We start from the raw sequence: 14,066 nt of genomic DNA on the forward strand, positions 1-14,066 counted from the left end.
GATTTTCCCTAAGCCTATGGTGGCCTTTTTTTAACCTGTTTTTTACCAATCAACTGCAAATTTGTCTTGGTTTATTTACCATCACTACTTGGTTAGGTTCAAAACAGGATTAAAGTTTTAGCTGAATGATATGTCCCTCAGATTAGAGTGAACAAGCTTCTCTTCATAGGTTCTGACCTGAAGGCAACACTTTATGTCAGAGGCTCTCACAGAGTTTGCCAAAGCATGCTCTGCTGTGTTCTTACAAAACAACACGCATTTTAGTCAAATTGAAAATATTTTCAGGGAGCCCCACCTCCTGAGAAATCACAGTCTTCCCAGGCTAATATGTATTGTTTTATTTAAACGCGTGGAGTGTAGGTTAGCTTGCTAGCCAGACTGGTGACATCAACAAATGAAAGAGTTGCATTGTTCTATATTTTATATTAATACTTCTCTCAAGAGTGCCAGTACCTCTTACGGAGGGAATGATTAAGTAAGATGGAGAGAGACAAAGTGAGAAGGAGCAAGGGTCCAGTGAGCATTCCATTATTAAAGCCGTCATCTGACAGAGAATAATGAGATGGACTGCATCATCTAAGCCACAGAAACGGAGCCTATAGACGTGAACACGCCACATGAAGCGAGGACAAAAAAAGCACTGAAAACTGACTGCACCGGATGGAAATTTAAAGCCATACAAGAAAGTCATAAGTGTGAAGTTTCAAGGGTCGATGTCTGTGTGTTTTATGTGTGTTTTTTGTGCTGAATACAGTCCTGATGAGTCTGTATTGTAGGAACCCCATTAAAAATGTATTGCATGCATAGTCATCTACTTCCAACTCTTCCTCTAATTTGAGAGTGTATATTTTTGTACCCCCATCAATCTTTTCAAAACGTTTCATAACCTTACTTTTCTCCTCGTCTTCCTCTTTAGCCAGAGAACCTGCTCCTTGCAAGCAAATGTAAGAATGCAGCAGTGAAGCTGGCCGACTTTGGCCTCGCCATCGAGGTGCAGGGGGATCAACAGGCCTGGTTTGGTACGTACTGCAGATAGGAGTCTATAATTCTTATTTAGTCATCTTAAACGTTTAAGGGCCCACTATTTCTAGGTTAAGGCTCTGCTAGCAGTGAGGACTGACTTCATATAACCCTGACAAGTTTGCAGTGACTTAAGCATAAAAACGTGAAAAAAAGTTTGGTAAACGAAGATCTAAAGATATGACAGTAACAATAATCAGATCATAGAAAATGCATCTTGGCCCACATTATGCTATATTTTAATCAGGATTATCAAACTCTTGACAAGATAGGGCCAAAGTGTTAAACTTTAAGTTTGGAAATACCTTCAAAAAAGGAAAGAAAAAAAAGTATGTGCAGGTGAACATGTCAGTCTCAGGCTAGTATGGCACACTGGCCTGGATCTCCACTAGAAAAACATTTACCATCGTTGGTTTCTTGCCTGTATGAGAGATTAGCCTGTCCTTGACAATCAACTGTCCGTAAAGCCTCAGATGTGTTTTTTTTAAGATCTCAGTCTGCTGTGTGGAATGAATAGGTTTTAGTTTACAGAAGATTATCTTGCTTCTATACAGGCGGATCCATGGAGAGCAGATACCTTGGGCATGTCAATCAATTGTGTGTGTTCTTGTTTTTTTTTCTGCAGGATTTGCTGGCACACCGGGGTACCTGTCCCCTGAGGTATTAAGGAAGGAGGCATATGGCAAACCTGTGGACATCTGGGCTTGCGGTGAGAGGAAAAAAGAGACTAGTCACACCCCCTTAACTGGAATTTCCTAGAGTGTACACAAAAACACACACATACTGAAGCACATTTTATGACAACATTCCCTTGTGTGTGTTTGTGTTTGTGCATGTGTCATCATGTGTTTTTTTTCTGTGTGTCTCAGGGGTGATCCTCTACATCCTGCTGGTGGGTTACCCTCCTTTCTGGGATGAGGACCAGCACAAGCTGTACCAGCAGATCAAAGCCGGGGCTTACGATGTGAGTCTGCTCTCTCCTCTCCTCTCCTCTCCTCTCCTCTCCTCTCCTCTCCTCTCCTCTCCTCTCCTCTCCTCTCCTCTTCTCTTCTCTTCTCTTCTCTTCTCTTCTCTTCTCTTCTCTTCTCTTCTCTTCTCTTCTCTTCTCTTCTCTTCTCTTCTCTTCTCTTCTCTTCTCCTCTCCTCTCCTCTCCTTACACTCTCTTCTCCTCTTCACTCCTTAAACTCTCACCTTCCTCCCTCTGCCCTAATTCCTTTTTGGCAGCAGAGTTACGTAACTCAGTCACCTCATTCATATTTCAGGGGGTGCAAGAGAGGGAGCCTCACCTTAGATCACTTTTTCACTCGTGCCAAATAGCAGAAGGAGAGAGAGGGGGAGAGGCTGACTGACTCTTTGGGCAGGGATTTTGGGCTTTGTTTGATGCTGATGGTTTTTTGCGATGTCTTTGGAATTCAATAGTGTTTTTCTTAGTTAAGGAGCATATCATAGAAGTAGGCCACAACATACAATTACACAGGGCTTCAAAAGATTTTTGATAGACCAGTTAAGAAGCTATTTGAATTTTAAGGTCCAATGAAGATATTTAACTTTTGAGTTTGAACGAGTGATTTCTTTGTTTTCTTATCTTTCTGGCCTAAGTTTATGTTTTGGTTCATTGACAATTTGCAATGATCATAATGTTAATATTTGAAAGAAACACAAGCAAAAACACCATTAACTCACCTTCATATTTCTAATTGCCAGTTTTATCCTGAAAACAGTCCAAAACTCAAACATATTCCATTTAAAATGATACAACAGATTATTGTAAATTCACCAGGCAAGCAGCTGAATCCTCTTTGCTTGAAAAATGTGTGAAACAAGAAATGGATCTTAATAACTGCTGATTAAATATCTTCTGGTTAAAAAAATCATTTTTATGATTTGAAGTTTTATCGGCTTAATGTGTAAGCTCAACTCTGAATGTAAAATCTTGTGGTTCTGCTTGTCCTTTTAGTTCCCTTCCCCTGAGTGGGACACAGTCACCCCAGAGGCCAAGAACCTGATCAACCAGATGCTGACTATAAACCCAGCCAAGAGGATCACTGCTCAGGAGGCCCTTAAGCACCCATGGGTCTGCGTAAGTGTCCGCTTGTTGAGTTATTAATGCATGGAAATGAAAAAGTGGTTCACAGAAAAACACAAAAGACTGAATTAAATGATTTCTTCTGTTATCCTCCTCCTCCTTGTCTTCTTTCTTTCCTCAGCAACGGTCCACAGTGGCCTCTATGATGCACAGACAGGAGACTGTGGAGTGCCTGAAGAAATTCAATGCCAGGAGGAAACTCAAGGTCTGTTTGCATGCTCTCTCTCTCTCCCTCCCACGTCTTCCTCTGCTGCTCTTATAAGCTTTTGTGCAGGTTGCAAAAATCCTTTACTCATCGTTGCTCTTTAATTCCCTTTATATCAACATATTGCCATGCATAGTATTTCAATTCCCTACTTATTTCCTTCAGTATTTGTGATCTCTATAGAGTTTTAAATTAATCCCAAGTAAATATAAAAGAAAGTTAAAAAAAAAAAATCTGCAGATTGCTTTGATTTTAATAATTATAACATGTGGCTGTAAATACTCTAACTCCTGAGTGTTATTGATAAACACTGCTAGTTGTAGCTCTGCTAAATCTCAGGTAACTACATCATAAACACATTTTATTTCAACAAATTATTCAAAAGACAAGTGCCCAATTAATATTTTGTTGAAAGGCATTCATTATGAAACAACAATATCAGGATTTAAGATGTTTTCAGCTGTAGAAATGTATTGGAAATGAAAAAAGCAGAACGACACTTCAAGCAACATGTAGCATGAGAACATACACAATCACAAAATTAAACACACTTTTAAGCAGCAACCTCTATGGTTGTGATGACTCTCTTCTTATAAGCTCCCATAATCTAAAACAAGTCAATAAAAAACGCTGTCGTCTGTGGCGCTCATTTTGGACAGGAGGATTATGATCCTGGCAACATGAGGACCATATGAGACTGATGCGCTGTTCCTTCAGTACACACAGCACCAGGTTTAGTTACTACGATTAATTATTTGTTAAAGCCTTTGATATGAGATACACTTTGCAATCTTGTTACATAAACACTTTGTTAGATATCTCTTTTCTCGTCACACCAAAACTTTATTTCACTCCTGTGGCTGTTATTTCACCTAATCCTGACCTGTTCCTGTTCTCTGTGACACCTAGCAGGCCTATAATTATAAGTCTGTTGTCCGCCATGTGCATATGAATAATTACTTTCCTTTACTTTCCCCCCTATGTTAAATCACATTAGTTAAAAATAGGATTTCTAATTTATTTTCCTACAAATTTATTTACTAGGGTCTCCAACATGCAAGTTGCTTTGTTGTTGTTTTTATACTACACAACTTATTTGCCCGTCAACAGCAATTTAAAAACACAGACATGACGTGACATGACGAGAATTCAACACATAACTACACGTAGATTGTCACAAATCAGGATTCTGTAATAATATGCAATATATATATATATATATATATATATAAGTGATTTTATTGCAAATAATTTAGTTTGTCATGTACTATGTAAACATCATATTCAAATTCAGATCAAAACCAAGTTGCCAACAAGCGCATGACTTAACTTATTTAAGAAAAAGGCTGCACAGTTCATCCTCAACCCAGCTCATAAATATCACGGCCTATTTGATATTCAGTGCCATTTTTAAAGCTCTATAAAGAGTTTGCAGCTCCTGTTATAAATGATGTCTCCAGAGAAAACCAGGATCAGCTGCTATGTCTCGCTCACTCTTTTCTCTCTCCCTCTTCTTGTTCACTCTCTCTATGTGTGTCTGTTTTATTGATTTTATTAGTGGTTTCACCTTTAATGCCCAGCTGTGATGACTTTTGACAGGTTCTTTGTCAGAATGTAGTCTACACTACTTTTTATGGAGATTATCTGTCCATCACACAGTATTGTTTGGTGCTATTTCGTTTACTTTTTCTGTCATTTTCTGTTTATAAACAGTAGTCTAAATTTGCCTAATAATTTTTCAGTAAAGACCTGTCTTTGTCTAGTAAGTACAGAAAATGTGAAAGCTTCTGTCGGCTGGATATTTGTTCAATCATTACTTCTACTTTGCATCAGTAAATGACAAAGGGAGGCAATATGTCGTCCCATTTATATAAATGTGATTAAATGATTATGTTATTTGTGTAAATGTTTGAAAATGAATTGTTATCTTTTCAGGGGGCCATTCTTACTACCATGCTGGTTTCTCGAAACTTCTCTGGCAAGTATCCCACATTACTAAATATGTTAATGTTCACATGGTTAATGCACAGATCTCATTGACAGAACATTTTGTCTCCCTTGACCATAGAGACATATGTTGATGTAAAGTTTACAGAGCATGTTGTCAGAAGCAGGATCTTATTTTTAAGTCATCTCTTTTGCAACTTCAGTGTTTCCCCTTCTCTCTGTCCATGTTTTTTATTCAGAAGGAAACATTGCGCTAAGATTTGCATTGTTAACTTACTTTCAATGCAGTCATCTTGTTTCTCTCCTACTCTCTTTATCTGATATTTTTGAACTAAAGAGAGAAAGATTGACACAGACAGTAATTCCATCTCACTTTTACAACCAATGTCCAACTAAATGTCCTCTGTTGTGTTCAAGTCAAGGCAAAGGAAAGATTTTGCATTGCTCAATGACAAGCAAATGAAGTCAGTCGAAGATAGATGCATTTTAGCACCAGGAAACTAGAATGATCTTGCAAAGCAACACATTCACTCTTATCAGATTGGTCAATGAGATATGAGATGCTGTGCTGCAAAAGCTCGTCAAAGTTGCGTTCTTTTGACATCCTGACGTTACATCAGATATGTCCGAGCAATAATTTTGCAGAGGCATAAGTCTGTGTACTTTGTCTTTATAAGCACACAAAGACACTTTTACGAGATAGGGTGGAGTGCCACATATTGAAGACAGGAAGACAGGCAATAAGTAATCCAAATGGAATTCTGCAAGTTAGTGTGCATATGAAAAATCTGAACAGGTGATCAAACTAGGCAGATGTGATCTTAAAGTAGGAAGAAGTCGAAGTTACAGTTACTCAGATTGTTCCTTGAAAATGCAATGAAATCCCTGAAGCTGTGAACACCTTGAAAAACAAAGACTGATTTCTGACTGTTCTTTTCTGATGTTTTTTTTATCACATCCTGCTTTTCCAAATTTATTAAAGGTCCCATATTATGCTTTTTCTGGTTTTATATGCCCTTTAGTGTGTTTTCCAAGTGTCCTGTGCATGTTTAGGCACATCTATGTGCAAAAATTCAAAGTCTGCGGAAACGCGGCTTCTCCTACGTCCTCCTGTTAGCTGTAGCATTAGCTGCATGTAACGCTCGGTTCTAGCCCCACTCTAAAAAATGTGTCAGTCCGACGTCATTGTCAGTGTGAGATCACTGATCTAAGCCCGTTGGCTCGTTGTGGATAGCTCAGCAGCTCATGTTGAAATTTCCGAGACGTGTGCTGAGCAACTGACCAATAAGGACAGAGCGGATCGGCAGACCAATCAGAGCAGACTTGGCCCACGTGGGGTCTAACAGTGTGGGCTCAACAGAGTGTAGCTGACAGACTCAGAGCGTAGAGGGAGCAAGGAGGAGCAGTACATGAAAACAGACACTTTTTTCAGACTTTAGCTATTGTGAACATACAAAAGTAGGTACATAGATTAAATATACGAACCCCAAAAAGGGCACAATATGGGCTCTTTAAGCAAAGTTAGAAAATTCACACATGGATTCACCTTTAAAGCTAACACATTCTCTCTTTCCTGAAGAAGTGTCAAATCATATCTTAGCCATGGGTCGCTTTGTATCAAACAATGCTCTAAAATGAATGGGGAAGCACTGAATTTGGTCAGCAAGCTCTGCATGTATTCTTGTCTGTGTTCTCATCTTTGAATTTTTGAATATCTCTGTGATAGAGGACACATTCCTGAAGGTTTGACATAGATATGTTTGCTATAGTACATACAACTTGTTAAAGCCTTCCACGTCTTGAAGCTACCTTAGAGATGCCAAGAACTTTCTGCAGTCGCAAATTGCCCCTCTTCTTTTATTATAAAGACAATAGGACACAAAATTTAAGTATTACTCAACATCAGTGTCATTGCTACCTTTCCAGCACTGTTGTGGTCAGTAAAAATAAGATCTAATTTCTTATTAAGGATTCTTCAATTGAGCAGAAATAAAGGACTCAGAAATGACGCGAGAGAACTTGGATTGTTGGAAGAATTCAAAGCAGTTCCTTCATAATTGTTGAATGTCAGCGCTTTAATGAAATCACAACCAATGATTCCATGTTCTTGAACAGTGTGTGTGTGTGTGTGTGTGTGTGTGTGTGTGTGTGTGTGTGTGTGTGTGTGTGTGTGTGTGTGTGTGTGTGTGTGTGTGTGTGTGTGTGTGTGTGTGTGTGTGAGAATGTGTGTGTGTATGTGTGTTTTTGCATTTATTAATGTGATGTCGGTATGTGTGTGTGCCTGCATGCTACTTCAGTAAACATGACTCAGTGCGGCCGCTCTGATAAAGAAAGCTTTGCAATGTGAAAGAGTCTTAAGATCAACAAAACACTCACTCAGCTTTTTAACTCACACACACACACACACACACACACACAAACACACACACACACACACACACACACACACACACACACACACACACACACACACACACACACACACACACACACACACACACAAACTGACCAAGGTGTGTGGGTCCTGGCTGCCTCACTGCTTTTAGATGTCATTTTCTCACATGCTTTCACCTTTTTTTCTTCCGGTGAGTGAGTCAGAGTGACTTTAGAAGTAAAAAAAGAAAAACATAAAAGGTAGCCACGGCATAGTTAATCATCATATGAGATCAGTGCTTTATGTAACTGGGAACTATATTACCATAATTTATTATAAATCATGCATTGTACAGATCAGTGTCTTTGTGCTGAAATGGATGCTGTTCTTTTTCCCTTCACATCTCAATTTAATCTCTTCTAGTTGTTAAACCATATCAGATGAAGTTCCAGCCAACACTCTGTTACCCTCAAATTAGTTCAGTCAGTCTTCTTGCACATGCAATGTAAGATGGTAGGATGGATAAGGTAATGGGGAGAATTAGCTAAAATGTGATTGACCTTGAAGTGAAAGAAAACAGCCAATGAGCTGTGAGTAATTTCATTTGATTGAGGATAGACATAATCACAAACACAGGTGCTGTGTTATTCCCGCAGAGCAGCAGAAAGCCAAACACAGGTGCTGTGTTTATTCCCACAGAGCAGCAGAAAGCCAAACACAGGTGCTGTGTTATTCCCACAGAGCAGCAGAAAGCCATACAAACTCTAAGATTTAGCCAATATGCTTTCTTAAATATATATTTACTTATTACACTACTTATTGTCATCCCAATATCAAACAGTGTTAATGCACTTTACAGATTTTCTTCATATCCATAAGGGCTATAGTTTCAATCGAAGCATTGCTGTCATATATATCCCTTCAGAACAGGTCATACCCCTGTGAACATTCTTGCTTTGATTACAATGAAACTAATTCCTGTAGCAAGAGAGGAGTACACAGGCAATGCAATTTTCATTTCCCAGCAGTTACAATTAAACATAAAGCATTTTACTCACAGTCATGAAGGTTGTTGGGCACTGCAAATCTAACATTTACTAACCCTGACTTTAATCTGTGCCATCATCATCATCATCATCATCACAACAACTATTGCTATTTTCAGGAACTTTAAAAAGACTAAATGCATCAGGGGTTCTCAGGTGAAGGTTAAGATTTGTTTTTCACCTTGTTTTTTTTCTACTGATCCTTCTGTCAGCATTTCTGTACAAGTGAAATAATGTCAACGGTTTGTGTTTAAAATGTAACTCCCTTTCTCCAAACTAATGAGGACTGTTTGTCTCTGCCATTTTGTATCTCACCGTTTCTTTCTTTTGTCTCCCTACCTGCTGTGCTTTTTTTATTTCAAAATATCCCTCCACCCTTTTCTCCATTTCTACCCCACTTTCATCCTCCTCTACCTATTTTCTTACGTTTTTCGTGCCCGTAACTCTCTTTCTTCACGTGTTCTTGGGTGTTGGACTCTTTAACAGTCGGCAGCAGGCAGACCACCGCTCCAGCCTCTGTCACTGCAGCCGCGGCAGCAGTGGCTGCAGCCGCCGGCACCACAGCAGGGCTGGTGGAACAAGGTAGTTTGGAGGTTCATCCATGGCACACCACCCCTCTCCCTTATCCCCCTCCTACTGCTGTGTCTTGTCTATTACCCTTAATTCTTGTTCTTCCTGTGTTCCCCCTTTTTCTCTACTCCCCACTACCTCTTTGCTAAGCATGGAAGCTCAGAGCATGATGGCCGACAACACCGCTAACCACATTTACTCACTTAAAGCACTAGCTATGTTTCCATCCAACTATTTAGCAGGTTTATGAAAATTGTTGCATAATCACAAAAAATACAATGAACCTCTTCTTCCATTGAGAGTTTTGAGATTTTTTTTTTTTAATGTTGAAAACATCGTTAAGGAAAGCCAAAAATATTATAATGTAAGTTATCAAGTTTTTGGGAGGACTCTGGTATTCAACTGCCGTTGGCCAAATTGTATACCTTTACATGAACAGTATTTAATAATACTGAGGTCAAAACACAGATGCCATGACTGTGACAGTTGTTGTAGCTCTTTACAGAAGTTGTTCTAAAAATACATTTTACAAACAAGTTGAAGACATAATTTTAAGCCTGTTTCATATTCATATGTACCTACGTATTTTAGTTTTGTTCTTTGCTAAATGCTCTTATTAAGATCATCTTCCTCTCACAGATTGTTATTTCTGGAGAAGTTTTGTGAATATTTCAGTTTCCATTTCCCCCCTTTTTATCCTTTATTTTGAGTAGATGACCTGGTTGGAAGCCCAGGTACTGCTGTCAGTCTCCATCCCAGCACATCTGTCACCTCCTGTGTGAGATCTGATTGGTTGGCTGTAAAGCCCATCACTGCTCTGTCATCTCCACTTACCCGTATTCATCGCATCATGTTAATTTATAAACACAGGCATAGTGCATGACCTCTGCCCCCTAAACGCTGCTGTCCTGTCGCTCTCTTTTCTCTTTTTCACTTCTCACTTATCCTTGTAAATCATCCGTCACATCAACATTTAATTTTTTAGCCAATTCTCTATCCTATTGTCTGCCCAATTCTACCTCACAGGTCACCTTCTACAAATTCACCGGTATCACTCCCACTTTTCCTCTTTTTCCATCATCATGTTATATCTTCATAACGTCACCCCCTCTCTCCTCTTTCCCTCTCTCTTCTTTTCTCTGTCTGACAATGACACTGGAAAGTTTGCCCCTGATACTTTAAGGATGGAACTGCCCAACGGCTGTCGGTGAATGCTGCATGGGGCACAGGACTGGTGCATGTGCTGCAACATGGGGGGGTTGGGGGGACGGGTTTGGTGCATTGTGAACACCAGTGTGAAAGATGCAAGGATGGGCTAGTTTTTTGGAAGTGAAAGATTTACTGATTTTAAATTGTAGGCTGCATTTTGTAGTTTAGAATGTATACATTTAGTATACTGCCCCAGGATGAAGGTGATTGTATAAACATCTACTGAACTTTGAAATTTAGACACCATGGCCCAGTTATAAATGTTTGTTAAAAAGAAAGCAAGCCACGTTTAAAAGATTGTGCAATTTCATGCAAAATGGAAACATCTGATTTGCCACAGTAAGCCTGGGGAGATATGAAGAAGCATCTGTCCAATTTGAAGTAAGTTTAAACTAGATTTTTAAAAAGTCATAAATAACCTCCAGCTAGGAGTCGGCTTCATAAACATACAGAGACTGGATGAAAAGGAGACAGACTGGAGGGTAATGAGTGAACATGAGTCTTGAGTTAAATTCCAAGCTGAGCTAAACTCAATCTCAATCTCATGTTAAGTCTTTTGCTAACTTTAAGCCATCGTCTACACAACTGGTGCATTGGCTTTTTGGGGCTACCGAATGAGGATAACACAGAACATAGTGAACCAGTGCCAGTGCCACAACCCCTGGCTGTGTCCACAAAGCTTCTCTGAGACTTCTGGTGTTAAAGTGTTGCTTTCAAACATAAGCTTTCAAGCAGACTTTTAAACATTTCAAATGCAGGAGCAGTATATTTGATATATATTCAGACAACTGGTAGCATTAAAAAAAAACAAAAAAAACCTACAGTATGTGTTTTCTCCGATTGTGCAGAAATGAACCCAAGGAAAGAGGACAAAGGGCTTCACATGACAGGCTAGTGTTGAGTGAAGGAGACGGACGTAGTGGCTGTGTCCTTGTTTCTGTGGACCACTGGGACTCCTCAGCCTTCTCTGTGTTCCTCATGCCTCCACAGGGCTCCAATCAAATATTCATAGTGGGCTGTCTCCCCCAATCAGCTTCAGTCTGCCTCACTTGTTTTACCGGAAACCTTGCTCTATCTTGCATATTAATACACATTAATTCAATTATTATCTAGTAGATTTTACCCTTTCCACATGCAGAAGTATTACAAATGTATCCTGACATGTTACCCGGCCTTAAACATGTTATCAAAATAAGGTTCTTTAGGAGCTCTTGCGCCCAAGTTGTTCCCTCCAGTTGGTCTTTGCAACTCCTTTTCCATAATTTTAGGTAGTTCCATAATTTTAGGTAGTTCTATAACCACTTCATATGAATCCTTGCCCATCGTTGCGTCACTCTCACTGTGGTGCATCTTGTGTGTCTTTGAGCTGGAATTCATAGCTGTTAATTTGTTTTTAATCTACTCCTCCTTTTTCTTCTTGCTTCATGTGTACTTTGTGGCAAGGTAAGGAGCGCCACTTGCTTCTCTGCCTCCGATTTAAATCAAACCACCTCTAATTTCTCAGGTTTCCACAGAGATTTCCTCTTCGTTACTGAAAGTTAAACTTTCACTTTGGGTTTTGTAGAGGATGCAGTTTTCTGCTCTGACAGAGTAATGATGTCGGAGAAAAGTGCAGCGTAATAGCCTTATCACTGACATGCTTCCTCTTCCTACTCTTCATCTCTGCTCCCATTTCATGTCCTCTCCTCTTCTGCCAAGCCATTAGAGAATACGACAGAATGAACTTGACTTTATTCTGACCTCATTTCTTCTCCTCAGTAAAAAGCAGCTTTTGGAAAAAGCAGGAACAGCACAACAACAAACCATGCACATTCTCTCACTCTCAGTCACTCCAGATTATGTATTTGAATCACGTCACGTTGCTACTTTTTTGACTGATTAATATCCAAACCTCAATTTCATGTAGAGTTATATTAAAGAAAAAAAGGAGTAGTCAAGCACCCTTTTATCTTTTTATCCCTCTGTTAATTGCTGACTTGTTTTTCAGGTGAAGCTTGTTAATTTTGATTGTCAGGGGGGGATTTTAGTTGAAAAAAACTTTGCCAGGACTTGAACTGGCCTTGTGTTTTTTTCCATAGACGTCTTCACCCAATGGAAATCTGCATGGAATTAAGGCTTCATTTGATATTTAAATTTTACTAGCTTGAAGCATTTTTGGAAAATAAAGTAATAATAAGTCAGACTGAAACTGTGTCTCATGTTTAGAGTGCAGAAACAAAAAGAGAAAGGAAGAAAAAAAAATCCCAGACGGCCAGAAATAGTGTTTTATGTAACGTCGCTGGATGCTGATGTGATTGCATCTGATTGGACTTGAAATTGCACTCAGCCCTTTAAAAGGCATGGATGACGTCTAGGGAAATGAAACAGATGAGGGGTCTGGGACTTAAACTGGCAGGTTAGAATTTCAAAGTGAATTCTTCCTGTACAGTAAATGATTTAGAATATGGGTATTTACAAAAGTGAAATGGCAGACTCTTCACATTACAATGATGATTTTAAAACATCCAGGAGGAACACAGGTTGTGTGATTTCTGTGATTTACAAGAAGTTTAGGATTTATCAGATTTCCTTTGGTGAAATGTCCTTTAATGATGTTTTTGTGCATTGATGAACACGATGAAATGCTTTCTTAAGTTTTTTCCTTGATATTATTTTTGCAATATATGTGTCTGATATGGTTTACCAGTATGTCAGGACGTTTTAAAGAATGGTGTACTGTCAGCCTGTTTGGTTAGGCATATTATTCAGGCATGACGGAATAAAATCAAATCAATCTTTATTTGTTTAACTGTAAAACAGGAAGATTATGCTAATAAGAGAGAGAGGTACACAATAAGGTTACTTGCCATATGTAAAATTTATCTTGAATGTTCATATTTTGACAGTGCATTCATATTGCCTTGCTGACACATATCACTTTTCAATATTAAGACTTGATTCCAACATCACTCATGTTCAAAATGCTTAAAAATCAAGTGAATTCCAAAGGTAATTACCACCCATCCATCTGTGCTTAAAGATGCTATGGGATTTAATTTCTTCAAAGTTCTTGAACATTGATCTCACCTGTGGGTTTTTTGCAGTCACTGAGACTGCACTGCAGAAAAATTCAAACACAGTTTTACCTGTTAAACAAATGAAATAGCCTAATATTTAATCATCCAAAAAAAAAAAGAATTATAAGTATCAACTCCTGCTTACCAGATCACATTTTGTGTGTGCGAGTGTGTGTGTGATCTGGGTAAGACTGCGAACAGTACTTAAATCTCCCAGACAGTTTTGGTATGCACTATCAAGTAAAAATCCACTTTTACTCGTCTAATCTCATCAAAATGTTGTTTTTTTTGTTAGTGTAAATCCTCCTTTTACACCTGCCAAGACACACCCACATGCTCCACCTACTTAACATTGTGTTGCGTCCCCTCTGGGTGAACGTGAATCAATTTGATGTAATCGGACCACCTTGCTGTCTGTGCATCCACGGTGAATGCCCCACGGCACCATCGCCCATCGCCTGCACACTCCTTCCACTATTGTAAAGGATTATGCGTATTATGCTCAGCAGAAAGTCGTGTCTACAGTATCATTCTTCCTCTCCTAGCCTCCTC

General features: G+C 39.1%; 1 protein-coding gene across 49 annotated transcripts in view; it reads left to right on the top strand.

The window, feature by feature from the left end:
- The window catches only part of camk2b1 (calcium/calmodulin-dependent protein kinase (CaM kinase) II beta 1), a 71,587-nt gene that overhangs the window by 31,234 nt on the left and 26,287 nt on the right, over positions 1 to 14,066 (top strand). For 32 of the 49 annotated variants that reach the window (XM_065947786.1, XM_065947783.1, XM_065947798.1 and 29 more), the window contains 7 exons: positions 917 to 1,019; positions 1,646 to 1,729; positions 1,890 to 1,984; positions 2,979 to 3,101; positions 3,229 to 3,312; positions 5,248 to 5,290; positions 9,166 to 9,261. In XM_065947786.1, the coding sequence (XP_065803858.1) occupies positions 917 to 1,019; positions 1,646 to 1,729; positions 1,890 to 1,984; positions 2,979 to 3,101; positions 3,229 to 3,312; positions 5,248 to 5,290; positions 9,166 to 9,261 (628 nt within the window). The remainder of the gene's footprint in view (positions 1 to 916; positions 1,020 to 1,645; positions 1,730 to 1,889; positions 1,985 to 2,978; positions 3,102 to 3,228; positions 3,313 to 5,247; positions 5,291 to 9,165; positions 9,262 to 14,066) is intronic. The other 17 variants (XM_065947819.1, XM_065947814.1, XM_065947861.1 and 14 more) reach the window with 1 other exon arrangement.

This window comes from Labrus bergylta, chromosome 2 (assembly GCF_963930695.1).
Source record: "Labrus bergylta chromosome 2, fLabBer1.1, whole genome shotgun sequence".
Taxonomy (NCBI): domain Eukaryota; kingdom Metazoa; phylum Chordata; class Actinopteri; order Labriformes; family Labridae; genus Labrus; species Labrus bergylta.